Raw genomic sequence first — 24657 nt, 5'->3', positions numbered from 1 at the left:
CTCAAAAACAAGAATACTGCGCTCTGATTGGTCATATAGACCACACACCCACGCAAATTCCAATGTTCCCCACACTTGGCCTCTACAAGGTCACACTCACCATGTGGTAATCTCTTCAAATTACCCGCGCCTGTTTGTTTTGAAAACAGTATTCAGCCAATCAGAACTCTGGATTTTATGTTACTCAGAAATTTCAGAAATCTCGTCTTGCATCTTGATGGAAAAAGCTGGCTGCTGACCCATCTAAAAGATGCCACATATCAAGAGTGACATTGTAAGAAAGTATAGAGTTTGAGCTTTCTGATGATATAAATAATGTTGGTGCCTAAAACACAAAATGTTGCACAATTTGCAAGTGAAAAAAGAGGAAGAAAATTCTGTTTGTTGCATCTTTTCAGGTAAAAAAAATTCACTTATTTATCAAAATATTTACTTCAAAAGAAATGACCAATATAAAAGAGTAACATTTACTCTTGATGATGATGATGATGATGATGGGTTCTTGTATAGCGCCGGTATCCGCCTCAGCTGGGCGCTCATGGTACAAAAATAATCAATATTACTCAAGGAGAAAGTGGTTAAATTCTTTGAGAAAGAAAGTCTCACAATTCACGAGATTTTGCAGGGACATGAATTCAGCCACGAGAGGACTTGGATAAATCTTGCTCATTTGCTCATTAACACAGGGGCTTGCGGACTGACTGTAAAAGTACGCCAACAAATGAAGATGAGTTCAGTTCATCACATTGTGTTGAACACTGTATAGACATCATGAACATTTCGTAAAACGCTGACTTTGCTGTTTTTCAAGCAGGGTAATAACTGAACATGAACCTTGAAGTGAATGAAAACAAAATCTCGATGGTAACTTAATTGCTGAGGGAACCTTGGGCGTTGTACATCTTTTTCCGGTATTCCAAAGTACTACCACCTTAGATAGTTTATGAAAATGAAGTACACTGCCAAAACCCCGGTGTTGATTTAACACAAGCCCGGAATCTATATATGTCCACACCAGAGAAGTATTGAAACAACACCAGTTTGGAATCAAACCCATGCTGTTTTTACACACGCTAAAATGTCCTTAACCCCGTACTATAGGTGGGGCTAAATTGCCATTTAGCCCCACCTATAGTACGGGGTTAAGCTTAGCCCACTTTCTTTTTACACAGCATTTTTGCAAAGTGGGCTAACCCCACCTTTAGTACGGGATTATTTGGCCCTGCAAAAAAGCAGGGTTATCCCAGCAATTGAGGTGCTAAGAGCGATAGTACGGGGTTAAGATCGCTAGTGTAAAACGAAAGTGGGCTAAGCTTAACCCCGTACTATAGGTGGGGCTAAATGACAATTTGGCCCCACCTATAGTACGGGGTTAAGGAAATTGTAGCGTGTGTAAAAAGGTACGAGTGAAGTACTTGTACTACGAATGATCGACAAAAACCACTAGTCCGGGGTTAGCGAGTTTCGTGTGTGAAAAGCAAGCATTCCTTATCCGGGGTTAGCAATAACAATTTGGCATGTGTAAAAAGGAAAAAAAATAGTACGGGGTTAAGGATAGTACGGGGTTAGCGATAGTCCGGGGCTAAGAAAATCCTGTGTAAAAAGGGTCTTTTTACACAGCATTTTTGCAAAGTGGGCTAACCCCACCTTTAGTACGGGATTATTTGGCCCTGCAAAAAAGCAGGGTTATCCCAGCAATTGCGGTGCTAAGAGCGATAGTACGGGGTTAAGATCGCTAGTGTAAAACGAAAGTGGGCTAAGCTTAACCCCATACTATAGGTGGGGCTAAATGGCAATTTAGCCCCACCTATAGTACGGGGTTAAGGAAATTTTAGCGTGTGCAAAAAGGTACGAGTGAAGTACTTGTACTACGAATGATCGACAAAAACCACTAGTCCGGGGTTAGCGAGTTTCGTGTGTGAAAAGCAAGCATTCCTTATCCGGGGTTAGCGATAACAATTTGGCATGTGTGAAAAGGAAAAAAAACAGTACGGGGTTAAGGATAGTACGGGGTTAGCGATAGTCCGGGGTTAAGAAAATCCTGTGTAAAAAGGGTATAATTGGTGTTGTATAAACACCTATCTGGCATGTCTGGTGTTAGACCGAAACCAAAATTGGTGTAGTTTAACACTTTTCTGGTCTGGACATATATAGATTCCGGGATGGTGTTAAATCAACACCGGTGTTTTTGCAGTGTAACACACTAAGAACTAAGACGCATGGCGAAAGGTCCTTCTCCATCCTTTGGAATTCCCTCCCCAGTACTCTCCGATCACAAAATAATCTATCTGGACTTTTCAGATCCCAACTTAAAACATTTCTCTTTAATGAAGCATTCAAATAGATCATTCCCTATACTTATGCCATATGTAATTGATTAATGTTTATGTTTTTCAAGTGTTATTCTAAGTAATTCTTTATGTTGTATAATTTTATTTCTGTAAAGTGCATTGAGAGTCATTCCAGGTCTTAAAAACGCTATATAGGAACTTCATTATTATTATTATTATCATTATAACATAACACCCTCGGTCAAACCTGTGAATGATTTCAAAACGCTCATTTTCTAAAGTTTCTAAATAAGATATAATTTTTGTCAATAAAATATCCTGTTGTGGATGACATATAATCTAGAGCTCGTCTGGTGGTCGTTATCGGTGGGGTTGCATGCAGTTAAGGACTTAATCACCAAGATTCTCGTAAATTTCCTCATTTTCATCATTATCAGAACATTTGTCAGCTTGGTACGCAGCTTTTCCTTTCAGCTCTGCATTGCAGGCAGTATCTACATGCACGTTGCCATGTTCATAATACGTTCCTCCACCGTAAGTGTTTGGATTTTGCGGAGATGTCTGACCATCCATCTCATGAGGTTCGTTTCTGCATAGTATTTGTGGAAATTTCCTGGACACCATGGAGAACAAAGAGTAAAAAAGAGTCATGCATTTCCTAATTTCTAAAAAAGTCCAGTTTTACGACAGTGCCATTAGCTATGACAACCATTATATTTGTATCCTTCATATATACCACTAGATTAAACAATTAATCAATTCAATTCACGAAAGCAAGGTCTACATAATAAGTTTCGCTCTATACGGAACCTTAGAAGAACGTAACCAGGTGGTGTTTCATAAAGCTGTTCGTTAAGAGCGACTTTAAGAACGGCTGGTGATCCTTTCTTACGCGCTAAACCATCGCCTATGGTGCATATCATTTATACCATTTACCACAAGAAAGGATAACCAGTCGTTCTTAAAGTCGCTCAGGGGAGCGTTTCATCAAGATTTTTGTCCGACAAGTTGTCAGATCTGACATCTTTCCTTGATTTTGATTGGCTGTGAGGCACTGTTACTATGGTAATTGTCGGATAAAACAGGACTTGTCGGATAAAACGTCCGACAAGTCCTTTCATGAAACGCTCCCCTGCTGAACTTACGAACAGCTTTATGAAACGGCCCCCTGGAGAATGAAAGAAATGTATCATCAGCCCAACTATTGCATATTCATGACGTCGTTCAAATAACTGTTTTCACAAAATACTGCTATCCTTTAGAATTCCCTAACTTGATTTTTTAATGAAATTCTAAATAGTTTTCCTCAATGAATTTTACTCTATTTACCGAGATACATATTTGTTTCAGCCTGGATGCTGTAGTAGGCCTACCCCTTTATTTAAAGCTGCTGCCCCGCGCTTTTAGTTATAGCATATTCACCCATCCTCCCAACGTGATTATGATAGCAGCGTGTGTGATTATTTTCTAATAATTTACTATACATGTAATGTTTATGACCTGTACTTCCAAAGTAATCCGACGGTGACAATTATTGCGATGATGATGATGATGATGAACGAGACAATACCTCCGATTAAACCTGTAAGGGAAATACAAATCATTGATACATGAAGCAGTATACGTTGTTGCACCACTAATTGTCACCCCGCGACAATTTGTGCAAAAACTGACACCACAAAATGTCATCCCTGCACAAATTGTCGCCTCGGGACGATTTGTGCTGCACGTGCCGGTCTCAATTTTAAAGCATATTGTGCCAATTTTTGTCGGCAAAAAGAAACATAGAACCAGATATTGTCACCCATACATAAATTGTCTTCAACCACCAGTCTGGTGTGTATTGCTTGGTGTAGTGTATGTGCGTCCTGGTGTGCGTCGTTGTTTGTGGTATGGTTGTGTGCGTTGTCTTGGAGGTGAGTGTTGTGTTGGGGTGTGGGTGAAGGTGTATAGGTGTGTATATCATTATTTTTTTGAGGGGGGGGGGGGGTTATATCCACTTGGTCTAGCAGTAGGTCAACCTCTCTGATCGTCTAATACCATATGAGCTAAACACATTTGCTCTAGTAATAATTTGGGCTAACTTACATTTGGTCTAATGTATAGGTCGAATTCTTTCTTGGTCTCATGACCACTCGGTATAATTGCCGAATCGTCGATTAGCCAAATGGTTTAATCGCCTTTTCGTCTAAATCCCAAATAAAAAAAATCCAGTTTGTAACAGGAATTGACCAATTGGTGTTGGATCAATTAGATAATTAGACAAAAGATAATTTAGACCAAATGGAAATTAGACGGAATGGTAAAGAGGCAAAATGATCATTAGACCAAAAGGTAAACTGGTTGTAGACGAAATGGAATCATACCTTAGGATGAGGCTAAACGGTTATTAGTCATATCGGGTTTAGACCAATTGGCAATTCACCTTTGGTGGAGGCTAATATAGAGAACAGCAGCAGAGCCCGTTGAAAATTCGGTTTTATACACTTGGTCTAACAACATTTGGACTAATTCTCCGTTTGTCTAATAACACATGGGCTTAACCCATTTGGTCTAATTTGCAATTGGTCTGATACATACTTGGTATAATGACAAATTCATCTAATAGCCAAAATGGTCTAATTTTATTTTCGTGTAATGCCCAAAATGAATATTTAGTCTATTATCAGTTTGTTACTGAGAGCGACCAAGTGGTGATAGATCAAATGGACGGTACACGAAGTGGACATTAGACGAAATGTGAATAGGCGAAGTGCTACATAGACCAAAAAGTAGTTAGACCGACTGGTTATAGACAAAATGGAATTAGACTATGTGATATGAGACGAAAAGGACAGAAGTCAAAGTGGGTTTAGACCAAATAGCAATTCACCGAAATTTTTGCGGGGGCTATAGCCTGGGGTCCGATCGAAGTCTTCGCGACGGAAAAAATACCGGAAACGTCTCTGCGGCAGAAACGAAAAGTATCGTATTCGTGACAGGATAAGAGTCTTTGAGACGTCTCTGAGACGGATTTGGGACTATTTTGAGACGGTTTTGAGATTCCCGAGACTAATGAAACGTCGTGGGGAATCAGAAGACGTCTCTGCGATAAGTTTCGAAATCGTCTCAAAACCGTTTAATAGTAGTCCAAAATCCGTCTCAAACGTGATACCACCATCAGTTTAACTCAAAGTGTTGTTAATTAGCACACACCCTCACACCCAGAGAACATACAGTTTCTTACGAACTCTATTATGACCTATTTTGTTTGTTTGTTTTTGTATGTGTTTATGGAGACAAGTAAGATAAGTGTTAAGTAAAATGGGGTGACAATTTGTGGTGCAACATACGTAATAGACAATGCTTACTTTTGGCAGTTTGTAGGAAAGGCTGACTTATATGGAAACGTTATTACACAGGCGATCATATTCCAAGAAGAACACAAATTAAACGAACATTATTGTACGAAACTAAAACGGAACAGAAACATATTTTCATGACATGATGCAATTAAATTGACTTGTCAATTGAAAGTGAATTGTTATACAGCTTTGTTGAAAACGATGTCCAAGATGCTTACTCAAACAAGAATGACCTGGTAATTATTGTTTATCTTGAAATAAATGTTGGATTGATATCGGATTCAGAAATTATTTTACTACGTGAGAAGTTAAGTACAAATTGCCACAATACTGAACACAAATTAAGAATCTTCTTTGTACTGATGTAGGTAAATGCGAATGAGATCAGGCCCCGTCTTACAAAGAGTTACGATTAATCTGGGACCCGTTTCATAAAGGACTTGCAAGTGTTGTAACTTTGCCATTATGGCAACTACCGTGGTAACAGGACTCAGCAGCCAATCGGAATCAAGGTTGCCATCATGGTAGTTGCCATAATGGCAAAGTTACAATAGTTGCAACTCTTTATGAAACGGGCCCCAGATCAACAACTATGGAAAACCAGCAATATACATGTATATATATATATGTATATATATATATACATTCATCGTTTTGTTGACAATTCAGTTTGCTCCTCATTGTATACAAAAGGACAATGTCCAAATTTCCTGTAGGAAAAAATATGACATTGATGGATTTCCATATATTTTTATTGATCGGATTAATAACAACTCTTTGTAAGACGAGGCCAAGGTATTAACTGAGCATTGTCAAGGATGTGAAAAAGTAATAACTAGTTTTAATATTGTTATAATTGCTGTTAAGCAAATATCTTTATTCAGGATAAAGATATCCATTAGACATTGTCTACTTGATAGAAAATTTAAACTTACCGGCTCTTCCATTTGAATGAGGGGCGAGCTCTGAAAGTTTAAGAAACACAATAATTATGTATCAATTCAATAATAGGTATTTAGATAAATGTATATATTCCTAAAATATAATTGTTATGTAGTTTAAGATTCAAAACGTAATATGCATGCCCGTGTATACCATGTCAATCTCCCGACACATTGTGTAAAGGCGTTGGAAACATTTCCTTATTTCCCGTAATGCAATATTCAGGAAAAACTAAAGTTGAATTATCGATCTTTTATCATAACTTAAATTTAACATTAAACTTTATAGGCGATGCACGTTTGTGTGAAACTTACACCTTTCTCCCACTTTTTTTGCGACTTTCAAATATTTACGCATACGTCAGTAAAAGCACTTAGACAGCGACCCCATCAAAATGGTTTTGTGGTTGATATATAAATTCCTAGGATAAAAAATATAACATTTCCAAGAGTTTATTTTCTTCCATTTTTGGTAAATCGATAAATTCGGAAAAAAGGAGAAAGTATATGAAGTTGTTTTTTTTAAGACAAAGGATTAGTTTGAATAAAGTAAGGTTCGCATTTCCATTATATGATAAAATAGAAAAAAAATCAATGGTTGCTATTTGGCATGACCGACAGGTAGCAAACGGAGTGCTAAGAGGACAGACATGAAGTTTTAAGTTTAACTTCTGTTTGCCGCTTAGGGAGGCATTCCTACAGTGACAATTATTCCACTTTTATGTAAAATCACGGAAATTCAAGTAATATTTCAATCATAAACACTGTTAAGCAACCGGGATATTGAAGCTAGTTACTTCTAAATCGATTTCGGTTTTTCACTTGACGAAAATTTTATGGTAAAAATACTCGAAAAATGAAAAAATATATATATATTTGATAAAATTCCATTAAAAACTTAAGAAGGTTGTTAGAATCTTAAGTTTTTGATGCGTGACGTCATATAAGAGCAGTTGCCCCAAACGTTATTATAAAATGCATCAATTTCAAGTTTTTAGTGCTTCATTATGACTACAGGTTTTCATCTTTCAGGAGCAGGTGTGGAATAATTTATCTGATATACTGAAGGTACAATAATATACAAATAATGCACGTAAGCGCGTGCATGCAGGGCCAAATATGTGCCCGAAGCCAATGGAAATACCGCACCGAGGTCCGCAGGACCGAGTGCGGTATATCCAGTTGGCGATTCGAGCACAGAGTGTAGGATAGTGCATTTCGGATGCAAAAGTGCAATTCGCTGAATATCATGTGGTCCGATTTGGACCAATCAGATCTTGGGAGTTGTATAAAACCAATTGTCATTCCTTTATTTTTTTTGGAAATTACATTTCATTGATTATTTTTTTCAATTCACGATACATTTTCAATCATTCACAAATGATTTAGATTTTAGAATGGTATATTTTTCAAATAAAACGGGGCCAAAATAGTATTTACCCTGGCAGGTGTTGTTTATTGCTAAACGATATCCAACAGCACACGAGCAGACGTAAGAACCATCTGTATTAGTACATATGCCGTTGCTGGTATCACATGGGTAGTCCTCAAGAGTATTGGTGCATTCATTGATATCTGTAGAGTGATATTGATAAAAAGTTTTCAGACATTAAAATACTAGAGACAAAATTTAAGCAACAGTTCCACTCCTTATCCCGTGAAGGCAGAGACTTGAAACAAACCTGGGAATTACTCCCAGCGTTCCAGACAATCAGCTATTTTACTAACCATTTATGCATGAGAAGCTTATCATAAATGGGAATGCCAATTTCCATTTCCCTAAAAAACAATACGGTGTTGGAATATTTTTATGGGACGAAAGGGCAGGGATATAAATATATTATAATCATGATAAAAAGTCAGTGTTGAAGTGTACAAGACACCACCCTTCTGCCAATAATCTCTGTGTTGCTATTGATACCCGATATAATGATAATGATTGTACATTAATATTGCGCAATTTCTATATGTATATATTCATTACAATTACAATAATATTATTACCCCGGCTATAGCCGTGCTGCCTACAGGCGCTCTGGCATTCGAGGAATTTCTTCCTGCCGGGTACCCATTCACCTCACCTGGGTTGAGTGCAGCACAATGTGGGTAAATTTCTTGCTGAGGGAAAACACGCAATGGCTGGGAATCGAACCCACGTCCCTCAGATCGAAAGACGAGAGTCATGACCACTAGACCACGACGCCCCCGTCGACGATGTAAGTTTTTATCATAGGATGGTTGACCGTATGCCCACGGTTCGGCCAAACTTGATTATTGGCAAATGCATTTTTTTGTTATTTGTTATCGTATTGTTTTTTTTTATAGAGCAATCAGTTCTTACCATGGCATGTATCATCAATATCTATACGATATCCAGAAGTACAGGAGCAGGTGTAAGATCCACGGGTATTAATGCATACACCGTTGAGGGCGTCACACGGATAATCATCAAGGATTTGGTTACACTCATCAAAATCTAGAGGAAGTGTCAATCGTTATCATTAATTTTGAAGAAATTAGAACATTTCGATCCTAGACCAAACACTTATGTAGCATTTTTAAATAAGCATGGTGAGGTAAGCCACTTAACCACAAATCTACATGTGGTTTGTCCAGACCAGTCTTGCACAGTATTATCTCAGGTAATATAAAATACAACTCTTGGTTTTGAGAAATTGGTTTTTCAGCTTGTTAAGTGAGCACATGGCCAAATATTCAATCCGAATTCTAAACATTCAAGTCATAAAATATACCGTTACGTATGTGCCTAATTGAATTTAAAAAAATTATAATTCCTATTAAATCGTTCAAATTTCGAGCTAAATCCACTTCTGACCAAAATAGATTTTTGATACAAATATATGTATTTTAGACAGGGGAATCAAATGCAACATATCGCATTTGGAAAAGAAAATGGAAAGGTTGGTAAAAATCGATTGCAAATTTGAGTTTTGTTCCAAAAGGAGCTAAATCGAAAAAGTTTTGTTCAAAAAGGAGCTAAATCCACTAAAGGGTTATTTAAAATTGGTTATTTTTCCTATTTTACATAAAGTTATGCATTCAGTGTTTTAGGTAAATGTTGTAAATCCAAGTTTTATTCCATCAGTGCAAATTTTGCTGAAAACAACAGAATTTTCCAATTTTTATGAATATTTTTTGATTTAGCTCCTTTTGGAATCGAAAAGTTGCCGTCCTTAGTAGAAACGATGACAAAATATTTTTTTTTTTCTTTTTGTAATTTTCAATGGATAAACATAAGAAAAGATGTGAATGTATATTGCTAGCCATATTTATGTGTTTCGTGTTCAATTTCCAATATCAAACATGTTTAAATTGGCGAAAATTTACATTTTACTAAGGTTTTGTTCCAAAAGGAGCTAAATCCAAGAAAAATAGAATTTCAAAAAATCCTTAAAAATCAATAACGAATGCTAAATTTTTCAAATCATGATTTAATTAATATAAGATGATAGTAGTGGTGAATTTAAAAACCGTGATTTACAGAAAAATACAAAAAGTGGATTTAGCTCCTTTTGGAACAAAACTCTTAATGATTAAAACACTCAATACCAGCAACCAGGATAACCATCATCTATCATCCCCTCCCCCATGCATTACACAATGTTTCATAGCACTATCGTCGGATTCCAGCAGATAAAAACCAAGAAAAGTATTATTTGAAGATGTGAAGCGACTAATATGGAATTTCCAGCCGTAATTATGCCCACTCCCCTTAACCATGACATTGTAGGGCAGAATTCAGAGTATAATTAGGGAAATATTATGGTCAACATAACATTTCCGTTTATACCTGATCCCATTATTGTTTCTTACTAACTGTGGATTAAATTGTGATTAAAATGTGACCCCTTTCATATCCCTACCTTGGCATTTGCACACATAGATACAGACTTATCATTTAATTATCCCTGGTGCAAAATATGGCTGTCATATTTTTGCGATTTGGTTTGGAAGTCATGTTAAAGCTTTACAGACGGCATTGTTTTCAGTTATCAGCTGATAAAATTAACAGAAGTTAATTTTGAAGTGCTACTGATATGCTCGATTTCCGAGTGTGTCTAAATGTTATCTGAGAGAAAGAAGGTACTACCATATTCAATGCAAGAGACGCCAACATCTTCTGAATGATCACAGTCGTTGATCTTGTAGTCGCTCTTGGGGCAATGGCCTAAGTTGTTTTCAGTACCGTTACAGTCAACTTTGTCAAGGATTATTGGGCCAGATCCTTCTCCGTAGCCAGCGCAGCAGGTATAGCTGACGGCCCGTTCAAATCCAAGCATTCTACAAACCACGTTAGCATCTTTTAAGTCCCAATTGTCGTCGCATACTGTCCCCCAATGCCCCATAGAACGAACTTCAACACGGCCTTCCTTGTCAGAGTCTCCGTTCACCAAACGAACTTGAATATCATCTGAAAACAATGAACAACAATGTCTATAGGCCCTGATCTCACATGCTAATAAAGCTATATGACGTCAATTTTTAAGGCAATCTTACTGAAAAGGGAAACATTTCGTTGGACAATGGTTTGCAAATCACGCCTGATAACTTAGAGGAAGCCTACTAGGGGCCGCGTAATGATTTTGAAAGTCGTAAGGGGTGAAGCAGAAGTCATGAGGTTGAACATGCCAAAAAACAAACCATAGATGACCAATTTCATATTTTCTGTCATTTCTATTGAAAAAAAAAGGGTGTGGGGTTGGGGTGACCGGAGTTGAGAGTTTGTAATCCATAGTGAACGATGACAATGTACATACGACTAAAAACGACTTTTTGTCTGAATTACTGTTTTGCTGCATGGATGATCTGGATATTGTCGGTTTATGTGTATTACTTTCAAATTTAATATTCCTATGATAGCTAATCTGATACATTTTTTATGTATGTCGGTTTTATATATATATAGAACTGGAATTTAGAACCCGACTGCATTGCTGTATGTGTATAGTCTAGATCTGGACGTTAGTAGTTATTTGGTTGGAAAACCCTGCACTCATTCATCCCACACTGTGTTTCCCCCAAGTGAAAGGAAGTGAAAATACGGTGTGTGTATACTGTGTGTGATCATGGCCATGGTGGGATGAATGAGTGCAGGATTTTCCAAACCAATAACTACTAACGTCCAGATATAGACTAGGCTGAATGAGGAATACTCACCTCGTTCCCAACAAGATATCCCCAGTCCTTCTGAATGTCCGCAGTAAGTGTAACCCATCTGAAATCTGTCACATTCAAGAAGACTCAACTCTGTTCCAGAACATTCCGGTTTTCGTAAGACCACATTCCCGGGTCCACCACCAAAAGACAAACTGGTTGAGTTTGAAGCCCCGACAAATCCTAACATTCGACAGACAACGTCCGAATCACGGGGTGTCCAACCAAATTGGCAGACATTGCTCCACTCTCCCATGTAGAGTAATTCGAGCCGGCCCTCATTCTCACGCTCACCCTCGACGAGACGAGCAGATAGTTTAACTGCAACAGTGTAAAAAGTTAGTGTAATATAATAACGTTAAACCAAACTTCAATGATACATCATACACAATGAGATTCAATATTACGATAGAATTGAGCGAGCACATAAAGCTACTATGAATCGAAAATTATCAAGTTATACACAAAATGAATTTCCAAGTGTAAACCAATTAGGTTTGGTGAAATCATTCGCAAAATGAATTTTCATGTATCGACCGATTCGATTTGGTGCTGTTTATCATGTTAATTTCTGTCTGGATTTATGGAGATCGAGGTTGTTCATATAAAAGTCAACAAGATAAAGTCATTTTCACACCCAACATAATTTTTTTCAAAAATGATATTACGAGTAATATCGTACTCTATAAGCATCCAAGAACGTACATTTAAACGTTCATGACCGACAAAAAATATATGTGTAATATTATGTAAAATATAAAATATATTGAAATTACCTTCACCACTGCACCTTATACCAACGTCCTGGTTGTGCTCACAGTCATGAACCTCATATCTGCTATGGACACAGCTTGAAATGTTGGCTTCTGTTCCCTCACAACTAACTTCGTCTAGAACGATATTCCCAAAGCCTGGTCCGAAGGATGTTAATGGAGAGGAGACGTTTGAATACCCAAGCATTCGACAGACAACCGTAGCATCGTTAATATCCCAAGAATCGTCACAGATTGTACCCCATGATCCTTGGTAGTTAACCTCGACGCGACCTTCATTTGGTGCTGCTCCATCAACAAGACGCACAAGAACTGATGAAAGCAATGTCAGTGATAGACAGTGAACGATTGGAGAAGCTTCCGAACCTTCAGTACACGTTGGTTGGCGCATCATTTTTTGCCTGAACCTCAAAACCGTAATTGTCTTTGATCATGTTGCAAGTACCAATTTTTTTTTATTTGTGTCAATATAAAAAGTGGAGGGCATGGCGTACGTCACTATCATGTATTAAATTAATTTCCCGGATGTCTTAAGACCGGAAACCAAACCATTACTGATGATCAAGGAAAAGCAGACATATTGGCTGAGCAATTTCAAAGCGTCTTCTCCAGAGATGTTGGCCAGACTCCTAACCTTCCTCAAAGGAATTTCCCAGAGATGCCTGAGATTGACAAGAAATTGTTGAATAAACTGGATACCTCAAAAGCTGCAGGTCCAGACAACATACCAAACCGTATCCTCAAGATTGCAGCTAGACAACTAACTCCTGTCCTGCAATTCATCTTTAGGCAATCATACAACCAAGGACTTCTTCCTGATGATTGGTGTAAGGCCAATATTGCATCTATCTGCAAGCAGCTAGGCATAAAGAGTGAACCAGCCAATCATCGTCTCATATCCTTAACTAGTGTATACTGTAAACTAATGGAGCATATATTAGATAGCCAGCTGATGAAACATCTTTCCACGAACTTGATCATTTCCGATTACCAACATGCTTTCCTACAGGGTAGATCATGTGATACACAGTTGATCGCTACAATCCACAACCGTAAGGAGACGTGTCACGTGTGACATCGTTATCCTTGACTTCAGCAAGACATTTGATGTTGTTCCGCATCAGAAACTGCTGCAGAAACTGCAATTGTATGGTATCCGCAACAAGAATCTTGAGTGGATAAGATCTTTTCTGACGCGTCGCTTCCACAGGACATTGGTAAATGACAAAAAAATCAAAATGGTTCCCAGTCTTGAGCGGTATACCGCGGGTTACAGTTCTCGACCCGCACCCTTTTATCCTATATACAGTATAAATGACCTTACAAAAGCGATCTGCTGTACATCAAGATTATTTGTTGATGATTGTATACTTTACCATACCATATCCAACCCCTCCGCTGAGGAATTGCTACAAAGGGACCTCGACATCCTCGTCAAATGGGCTAGCAACTGGGGGATGAAATTCAATGCATCTAAGTGCTCGAATATGAGGATATCCAGGAAGAAAGATCCAGGCCATATGATGTGCACTCTTCTAGGCGAACAACTTAGGGAGGTCAGCAGTTACCAATACTTGGGAATCTACATAGAAACAAATCTGAAATTGGATAAACACACAATATGCAATATCCAAGAGTACAAAGGTCCTAAACTTAATCAGAAGAAACTTCAATCACTGCTCCAAAAAGATAAAAGAGCGTCTCTATCACACCTTGGTGAGACACCATCTCGAGTACGCTTGCATCGCATGGCATCCAAGTACCATTAAGAATCTCAAATCTCTGGAATTAAGGCGGGTTGCACGATTCGTGATGGAGAAGTACTTTATGTTGGAGACACTGGCCTGGAACTCCTTAGCTCATTAGCTTCTTTAAGATGTTACATGGAGAACTCCACCTAGATCTACAAAGATATGCCTCAAAGAAGGAAACACAATTGAGACGCTCTCACGATGAAATAATTCAAGGTAAATGTAGCCTTCATATCAACAACACAATTAGCGAACTCCTTCTTCCCCCGAAACAATCGTTGGAACAATCTCACAAAAAAAAGACAGCTCAAGAAGCTCTGAAATCTTCAAAAACAAACTACAAAGGCCCTCCCAAAACCCAAACCCCTCAAATTATAAATAATACCACCACTCTCATAAGCCCCGAGTAACACTTCCAGGCGGAGGACTTCGGGGAAAACGACAAGGTACAAGGTTACATATCACAAACAAAAAAACTTGAATAACAAAATTACTTTCATGATTAAAAAAAAAGGGGGGGGGGTGTTACACCCACAAATGTAATAATCGCCCACAAATGTAATAACGCCCACAAATGTAATAACACTTTACCCACAAATGTAATAACGCCCACAAATGTAATAACACTTTACCCACAAATGTAATAATTTCACCCACAAATGTAATAATGCACTTTACCCACAAATGTAATAATTTTTGATCGCCCACAAATGTAATAATGACTTTACCCACAAATGTAATAAATTTGAAGGGATTTTTGGCGAATCTGTTCTAAACTAAAATCCTATAGTAATGCGTTCATATAGCACAAAAGTGCAGTCTTTTTTCCAGACCCGGTTAATTCAAAAATTATAATATACGTCCAAAGTCTTTTTTCCAGACCCGGTTGTTTAAAAAATTATAATGCAATTCCAAAGTCTTTTTCCAGACCCGGTTGTTTCAAAATTATAATATACGTCCAAAGTCTTTTTTTCTGAACCCGGTTAATTAAAAAAATATAATGCAATTCCAAAGTCTTTTTTCCAGACCCGGTTAATTCATAAATAATAATGCAAGTCCAAAGTCTTTTTTCCAGACCCGGTTTTTAAAATAATCATAAAATACATCCAAAGTCTTTTTTCCAGACCCGGTTGTTTAAAAAATTATAATATACGTCCAAAGTCTTTTTTCCAGACCCGGTGAATTCAAAAATTATAATGCAAGTCCAAAGTCTTTTTTCCAGACCCGGTGAATTCAAAAATTATAATGCAAGTCCAAAGTCTTTTTTTCAGACCCGGTCGTTTCAAACATTATAATATAAGTCCAAAGTCTTTTTTTCTAGACCCGGTTGTTTCAAAAATTATAATATAACTCCAAAGTCTTTTTTCCAGACCCGGTTTTTTCAAAAATTATAATATAAGTCCAAAGTCTTTTTTCCAGACCCGGTTGTTTAAAAAATTATAATATACGTACAAAGTCTTTTTTCCAGACCCGGTTAATTCAAAAAATATAATGCAATTCCAAAGTCTTTTTTCCAGACCCGGTTAATTCATAAATTATAATTTACGTCCAAAGTCTTTTTTCCAGACCCGGTTAATTCAAAAATTATAATGCAAGTCCAAAGTCTTTTTTTTCAGACCCGGTCGTTTCAAACATTATAATATAAGTCCAAAGTCTTTTTTCCAGACCCGGTTGTTTCAAAAATAATAATATACGTCCAAAGTTTTTTTTCCAGACCCAGTTGTTTCAAAAATTATAATATACGTCCCAAGTCTTTTTTCCAGACCCGGTCGTTTCAAAAATTATAACATAAGTCCAAAGTCTTTTTTCCAGACCCGGTTAATAAAACATTATAGTACAATTCCAAAGTCTTTTTTCCAGTCCCGGTTGTTTAAAAAATTATAATATACGTACAAAGTCTTTTTTCCAGACCCGGTTAATTCAAAAAATATAATGCAATTCCAAAGTCTTTTTTCCAGACCCGGTTAATTCATAAATTATAATTTACGTCCAAAGTCTTTTTTCCAGACCCGGTTAATTCAAAAATTATAATGCAAGTCCAAAGTCTTTTTTTTCAGACCCGGTCGTTTCAAACATTATAATATAAGTCCAAAGTCTTTCTTCCAGACCCGGTTGTTTCAAAAATAATAATATACGTCCAAAGTTTTTTTTCCAGACCCAGTTGTTTCAAAAATTATAATATACGTCCCAAGTCTTTTTTCCAGACCCGGTCGTTTCAAAAATTATAACATAAGTCCAAAGTCTTTTTTCCAGACCCGGTTAATAAAACATTATAGTACAATTCCAAAGTCTTTTTTCCAGTCCCGGTTGTTTCAAAAATTATAATATACATCCAAAGTCTTTTTTCCAGACTCGGTTGTTTCTAAATTATTATAAGTCCAAACTAAGATTCGATAATGATATTCTAGTGGAATAAAATGAGAATCGAGCGTAGTCTTTTCTCCAGACCCAGTTAATTAAAACTGGTGGAAAAGTAACAAAGACCCCAACTCTCTTGAAAATGTTAAATAACATGGAAATATAGCATAGTCTTTCCTCCAGACCCAGACCTTTCAAATAAGATATGAATAATAATAATAATAATAAATTAGTATTAATTAAAAAAACAAACAAACACCCACGATCCTCTTTATGATGAAAAACATGGAAATATAGCGTAGTCTTTCCTCCAGACCCAGTTATAAAAGTCATTTAAAACACAACAACAACAAAAACAAAACAAAGACCCTGCAATCTTATCAACATTGAATAACATGGAAATATGATGCAGTCTTTCCTCCAGACCCAATTATTTCAAAATAATCAAAATCATTAAAAAAGAATAACAGAATCTAAGGCCCAACTATCCTTCAAACTAAGAACCTTCAATAAATAAAAGTTTAGAGAGTTTTCTTTATTCCAGACCTTGTCATTTCAAAAATAAGATAGATGAAATCCTCATAACTAAGACTCAATCATATTCTTGTGCCTGTTCAACATGAATAAGATGATCGGGGGAGTATTTCATCAACATTTATGTCAGACAAGATGTCAGATCTGACAACTGTTCTTGATGTTGATTGGCTAAGAAGCAGTGCTACCAGTGTCGGATAAAACGTCAGACAACTCCTTTCATGAAATGCTCCCCGGGCTCTAAGTTTTTATGTTGTTTTTTTATTATAAATTTCTTTGCCTGGAAGAAAAAATGAATGTTTAATTACATCATTTATTACAGGATGTTAGGCTGGAAGAGGGTTAGATTTTTTTGTTCTGTTTTTTTTTTTTATAAACTGGTCTGGTCAAATTAAGTATGCGTTATCACAATGGTTTTATAGTTTGGAAGATGCTGGGGTCTAAGTTTTAAGATTAATGTTTCGCTTAATTTGTATTTTAAAGAGAACTGGGTGAGGGGTAAAGACAACACTCTAAGCCCAATCATTTTAAGTGGGTTTAATTTTGAAGATTGGTCTTAGCTGTGATTTTTTTTCAATATTTGTTTATCTTTTAAATAACCGGGTCTAGACGAAAGACTAAGCATAATACTCGTGTTATTCCCCAAGAATAAGAATATGACAAAGTCTTTTGTTTTTAAGATTGTTTAAATCATTTTTAAACTACTAGGTCTGGAATAAAGACAACGCTCTAAACATGTGCTTTTCTACATGCATGGTCTTAATTTGGAGGATTGTTGGTTCTAAGATTCGTTTTTGGGGGTTGGGTTTTATTGATTTTTTATTCTTGAAATAATTGTGTCTGGAGGAAAGTCGATCTTCGACAATCGGTCTTCATGTTATTCCACAGTAATTAGATTATTGGGTATTCGTTTTAGAATATTTGTAAAAACTATTTTATTTTTTTCAAATAATAACCAAGTCTGGAGAAAGGATGTTTGCTTTACCCATGCATTATTACAATGTTTTGTAGGGGTCGTAGTATCATTAAAAAAGCTGGGTGTGGGGTTAAGACATATTTTTTTTACTGGGTGAAACTTTGGAAAATTGGTCTTAGATTTGAAGTTTTTTAATTCATTTTTTAATAGCCGGGTCTGGAGGAAAGACTTTGTACTTATATTGTAATTGTTTAATTATCCGGGTCGGGAAAAAAGACTTTGCACTTTTGTGCTATATGAACGCATTGCTATAGGGTTTAGTTTTTAGTTTTAAGTAACCGGGTCTGGAGAAAAGACTACGCTTGATTCTCAATTTACTTTTACCGCATATATTCACAATATACGCCGTATAAGTTGAAACAACAACAAAGACATTAATTCCACTAGTTTTAATTAACTGGGTCTGGAGAAAAGACTAAGCTCGTATCTTAGTATGGACTTACATTATAATTTTTTAAATAAACGGTACTGGAAAAAGACTTTGGACTTATATTAAAATTTTTTAAACAACCGGGTCTGGAAAAAAGACTTTGGACTTGCATTTTAATTTTTGAAACAACCGGGTCTGTTAAAAAGACTTTGGACTTATATTATAATTTTTGAAACAACCGGGTCTGGAAAAAAGACTTTGGACTTATATTAAAATTTTTTAAACAACCGGGTCTGGAAAAAAGACTTTGGACTTGCATTTTAATTTTTGAAACAACCGGGTCTGTTAAAAAGACTTTGGACTTATATTATAATTTTTGAAACAACCGGGTCTGGAAAAAAGACTTTGGACTTATATTATTATTTTTGAAACAACCGGGTCTGAAAAAAAGACTTTGGATTTATATTACAATTTTTGAAAAAACAACCGGGTCTGACAAAAGACTTTGGACTTGCATTATAATTTTTGAATTAACCGGGTCTGGAAAAAGACTTTGGACGTATATTATAATTTTGAAACAACCAGGTCTGGAAAAAGACTTTGGACTTGTACTATAATGTTTAATTAACCGGGTGGGTGTTTCATAAAGCTGTTCGTAAGTTAAGAGCGACTTTAAGAACGACTGGTGATTCTTTCTTACGCGCAAAACCCTCGCCAATGAACGATTTTGTGTATATTATTTACCCCAAGAGAGGATCACCAGTCGTTCTTAAACTCGCTCTTAACTTACGAACAGCTTTATGAAACGGCCCCCGGGTTTGGAAAAAAGACTTTGCACTTTTGTGCTATATGAACGCATTACTATAGGATTTTAGTTTAGAACGGATTCGCCAAAAATCCTTTCAAATTTATTACATTTGTGGGTAAAGTCATTATAACATTTGTGGGCGATCAAAAATTATTACATTTGTGGGTAAAGAGCATTCTTACATTTGTGGGTGAAATTATTACATTTGTGGGTAAAGTGTTATTACATTTGTGGGCGTTATTACATTTGTGGGTAAAGTGTTATTACATTTGTGGGCGTTATTACATTTGTGGGTGCAACAGGGGGGTCTTTCACAGGCATAATATAATAAATACACTCATCTTACCGAGGCCTTCGCACGTAACTCCTGCATCATCGGCATGTTCACAATTTTCATAGAAGTAACCGTTGTGCGAGCAGAATGCTAGGTTTGACTCAGACCCGCTACAACCTACATTATCCATGATGATATCCCCTGTGCCCTGACCAAAGAATGCGCCACGGTGGTATGCAACAGCCCGTCGATATCCTAATGTGTAACAGACTACGTGAGCATCATATAGACTCCAGCTATCGTCACAAACAGTGCCCCATGCACCCTGTTGGAAGACTTCAACTCTGCCTTCATATGGACCTCTACCATCAGCCAAACGGGTCCATACAGGCTCTGTAAGGGTATATACAATGAGGCATAACAAGATAGTATGATCATGTATCTTTTATTGAGTATCTTCATACAAAATATTGCTTCATCTATGCCCTCAGAAACTTGTAAGCTAATTTGGGCACATCAACATTCTTGAATTCCTGTCAACAAATAACGCTCCTCAAAGAAAAATTAAATATCTTAACATACCCTTTTTTATTTGAAAAAAAAACCCTTTTAGACAATGAAGGTATCATAACTTACGCTGTTCTTAAATATAGTTCATAGATTATGGGAATAAATGCATTTCGCATTCAATTTCCATTCCTAGTAACAATGATAATAACAAGTATTCTTATCGATTTCTTTGTCTTTACATTATCATCACAACTGATATCATAATGTGGCACTACTAATAAAATTATTGTTATATTTTTTATCGTAATCCTCTTTGATATTATCATGTTTATTATTATCATTATCAAAATTTTAATCATCATCATCACCCAATCATAAATTAATGTTATTCAATTCCACCTTAAGTAGTTTAGTTCTTGAATTTGTTTTCTTTGATAATTAAATTACCAGATTGTATGCCCTTATATGATGTAGAGACTGAGTATAATGCCACTGACGGTCCTTACTACAGTAAATTTCTATTATTTTTTTTTAGATTTCCTATTTTATTCCTTCTGATAAAAGTATAATTCAAAATCTTCTATACTACAAAACTATATTATGTAGGTTTACATTGCCGGGATTCAAGAGGACGCTATTGGGTGGTTTTGCTGTGTGTTCGTTAAAGGACAAGTCCACCCCAAAAAAATGTTGATTTGAATAAATAGAGAAAAATCAAACTAGCATAACACTGAAAATTTCATCGAAATCGGATGTAAAATGAGAAAGTTATGGTATTTTAAAGTTTCGCTATTTTTCACAAAACAGTGATATGCACAACTCAGTGATGATGTCCATCACTCACTATTTCTTTTGTTTTTTATTGTTTGAATTATACAATATTTCATTTTTTACAGATTTGACAATGAGGACAAACTTGACTAAACCATATAGTATTAGACAATGCTAATTCCACATGTTCAGGGAGGAATTAATCATTGTTTCACTTGACAATGAGGAGAAAATTAGAATATTTCATATATCACATAATAAAATACAAAAGGAATAGTGAGTGGATGACGTCATCAGTCTCCTCATTTGCATACCGACCACGATGTGCATATAACTGTTTTGTGAAATTAAGTGAAACTTTAAAATGTCATAACTTTCTTATTTTAAATCCGATTTTGATGAAATTTTCAGTGTTATGCTTGTTGGATTTTTCTCTTTTTATTCGAACCAACTTTTTGTTGGGGTAGACTTGTCCTTTAAGGCCTGGTCCCACTGGCCGACGGATACAAAACGTATTCATAAAGGACACAGCGGACGAGCAAAATTTGGCGGGTGGCTCCATCCGTTTTCATCCGCTATAGAAATTGACGAAATTTTGCGATAACATAACGGAAAAGAATAACGTGGGTAGTATGTATCGCAGAATAAACGGTTGTTCATCGGAAACCTTGCGGATATAAATGGATATAAGTGGATGACAGCTCCGAATAGGTTACCGGATGTTATGAATACTTTATTTACGAGATGCATACGCTTACATCCTGTCTATTTCCGTGCTACTAACGATGTATACGTTCCATGTACCTTATCTTTCCTCCCTCTTTCTGTTGTTCAGTCTTAGTGGATCTGAGTTGCGAGGATGCCCAGAGGATGCAGAGAGGATACAACGGACGTTTATAGGATGATAACAGACATTGAACGTTTGTTGCTCGTATAGGTTGAGGATTTGCATATCGTACCCGGCGGAAAGTTCATCCGTTCTATAGTTTTGTGCAGCTCAAAACTTTTTGCGCGGATGAAATCACAGTGGACGGATGCTCGATGGATAGAGCGTATGGAACACGTTTGCAATGAGTACACAACGGATGCATAGCGTTTTCCAACGGATGTTACGATTTTCTTTCCAATTTACATCCGTAATATGGGACCGGGCCTTTACGAACATCATCGATGTAATTTGCATGCAGCTGTCAATCATCAGCAAGTCGTGTAGCACATGCATATACATGCGCACATACGCTGAGCTGATTTTGGCTAACTAGCCAAAATACATCTTATGACGTCAATTCACACAGCAGGAGGCGGAGCCAACCTGCCAGGATCTTCGAACAGAGCCGAATACGCGAACTGAGAACCCGGGGGGGGGGGGGGGGTACTCGAAATAACATAATAATTTATCTAGGCATATGCATGTGCCGCGCCAAAGTCGGGTGTCGGACGATCTGGAACTAAATCTTGGTCTTAAAACGGGGGTCTCCAGAACGGCTCTTTGGTTATTGATTGCTAAAAATGCAATGCTCTGGAACTGACCACATAAAAAAAGGGGGTCTCCGGAACTCGTACAGATCGTAGGCGTAGCATGGTAGCGGCTAGGTAGCGGCCGTGTTAAAACACGCGTGCGTCTTATATAGATTCATATCGGGATAGCACTAGTTGTAGCTACTGGCACGGGGAGCTTCGGCAGCCCGGTCTATGTCCATGCGCCGACGTGCTCGCCGCACAGACCGGCTGAGTAGCTAAAGATGGGAGCGCATTGGAACGAAAAATCACAAACGGAACGGAAATTTAGGCTGGTCTCAACTCATCGCGGCACTTACGTATCATACACAATTATACTATGTGCCCCCCCCCCCATGGAGTTCTGGTCCGGTGTAGCGGCGGATCTGGTGCTAGGCAGACACGGTTCTATAAGAACACTATCTGCCGGCGCGGATCGTGTTCCAACTCCGGTGGAGTCAGAACTAATTGTCTTTGACAGATGTCGTTCTTGTTATCGATATGCGTGCAGACGGTACCCATTTCTTTCAAAATTACATAGGACGTATCATTTTTATTTATCTATTTTAGTAGGAAAATAAATAAGAAAATTAAACGGCGGCAACCCGGTAGATAATTATGGTACCGAGTAAAAAACAACAACAATATCTGCCGTTAAGAACGCTACCCACAGACGGATACCGTTTCCGCCGGTGGAACCAGATCTGCCGCTATATCGCATATCGCAGAACATGGCTTCTGTGTAGGCGTCGTAACGCTGCATGGTTTCAATATGTATTTTTCGCATTTACTATGGGGAAACTCTCTACAACTTATCGAATCCTCTGAAAATACAATTAAAATCACAATGGAGAGCTGAGAGGTTTTCGTCAAAAGTTGGTGGACTCGCGGACAGCAGATCGTCCGAAAATTTGCACGGGACGAACAATTGCAAATTTGTCGTTGTCTAGAGTCAAGAGATTCCGATGCTATCCCGGTCCACCAACTTTCGACAGAAGCCTCTTAGCTCTCCATTATGATTTTGACTCGCATTTTCAAAGGAATTGAAGGAATTGGTGAGTTGTAGAGAGCTTCCCCGTAGTAAATGCGAAAAGTCCGGACTGGGTATTAACTGGCGCCTCGTGCATGAAGCGTATATGTTCAACGCACCCTCTTGAATCCCGGGAATGCATAACTCTAAACCTCATGTCAGAATTTAATTAAACCAATACAAAAAATTGATTATGTATTTTACCAACGCCTCCTGTGCACGCAACTCCTGCATCTTCGCTATGACCACAGTTTGAAATGCCGTAGCCTATGTGTCCACAAAAAGCGAGGTTCGATTCAGATCCTGAACATGCCACATCATCCAACAGGACAAGCCCTGATCCAGCTCCATAAGTTGCACTCGTATAGTAAGCAGACGCACGAGGGAACCCGAGTGTATGGCAAACTGCATGTGAGTCGTTTAAATCCCAATAGTCGTCGCACACAGTAGCCCAGGCATCTTGGTAGTAAAGTTCAACTCTTCCTACATGCTTGTACGTACCACTACTAACCAGTCGGGTCTTCAAAGGTGCTGTGAGACAAATATCAAAAGACATATATTTAGATATAATAGGGGCGGCTGAACGGATTTTCCTTGAGGTACATTAGGCATATTAGGTGACAAAGCTATAAAATGACACTTATAATTATGTCAAAAGGGTGTAAACAAATATTTTCACCAGAAATTACTTTCTGCCTTACGTATAGCTGTATGTTTCGAGGTCTTATAAAGAAAAGTCAAATAATAAGCAAGAAAGAGAATTTGGTATACGTGGCAAAAAAGGCTTCCAAAATTTTAGTCATGCAAGCCTGATTGTGTTTATTTGATATTCACAGGGGAGGCGAAACTTGCCCCCCCCCCCCCCAAAAAAAAAAAAATCCCCGTAGGACAAAATGCCGTTCTTCTTTTTAAATGGAGAATGTACTTTTTCATTATGAAATGTGTACTTTTTAAAAAATGAAATTCCCTTTTTGAACTATACATAACACATTTTAGGTTAGAAAATCACAAAAAAATTGGCTCGCGCTTGCATTAATTTATTATTGTTTAGTGAGTTACTCGTCCTGTTCATGGTTACAATTTGATTGGAATAAAATATCAAACGCTGCTTGGTCATGTAAAATGGTATTATATTGTGATATTATGATAGTGAGAAGAGTTTCTGCAATTACGATATTCGAGATTCAATCCTGACATGATATAATATTTCAGACAAGTGCAGCTCATCACTCCATTGCGCATCACTCCATTGCG

At 37.2% G+C, this 24657-nt stretch overlaps 1 protein-coding gene across 1 annotated transcript; it reads right to left on the bottom strand.

Moving 5' to 3' along the window:
• Window positions 1-2440: 2440 nt before the first annotated feature.
• LOC135156151 (deleted in malignant brain tumors 1 protein-like) lies at window positions 2441-23929 on the bottom strand. Its single transcript, XM_064107652.1, has 10 exons — window positions 23608-23929; window positions 19668-19988; window positions 12528-12836; window positions 11755-12072; window positions 10688-11008; window positions 8918-9052; window positions 8017-8151; window positions 6571-6600; window positions 3792-3873; window positions 2441-2904 (listed from the first exon to the last, which is right to left on the bottom strand). The coding sequence occupies exons 2-10, from the start codon at window positions 19783-19785 to the stop codon at window positions 2682-2684; spliced, it is 1671 nt and encodes a 556-aa protein (XP_063963722.1). The 5' UTR covers window positions 19786-19988; window positions 23608-23929; the 3' UTR covers window positions 2441-2681.
• Window positions 23930-24657: the final 728 nt, after the last annotated feature.

The sequence above is a fragment of the Lytechinus pictus genome, chromosome 12, assembly GCF_037042905.1.
Source record: "Lytechinus pictus isolate F3 Inbred chromosome 12, Lp3.0, whole genome shotgun sequence".
NCBI lineage: Eukaryota > Metazoa > Echinodermata > Echinoidea > Temnopleuroida > Toxopneustidae > Lytechinus > Lytechinus pictus.
Note: the sequence above shows the minus strand (reverse complement) of the source record. Positions and strands in the feature narration are given on the sequence as shown.

What these genes read in the sequence shown, in the direction of transcription:
- LOC135156151 (XM_064107652.1), bottom strand. Translation starts at nt 19,785, where the DNA reads ATGGATAATGTAGGTTGTAGCGGGTCTGAGTCAAACCTAGCATTCTGC. An exon ending in CGTCTCTTGCATTGAATATG is followed by an intron (nt 9,053 to 10,687) that starts GTAGTACCTTCT and finishes CACTTCCTCTAG; the next exon opens with ATTTTGATGAGTGTAACCAA. An exon ending in GGATTACTTTGGAAGTACAG is followed by an intron (nt 2,905 to 3,791) that starts GTCATAAACATT and finishes CATGGTGTCCAG; the next exon opens with GAAATTTCCACAAATACTAT.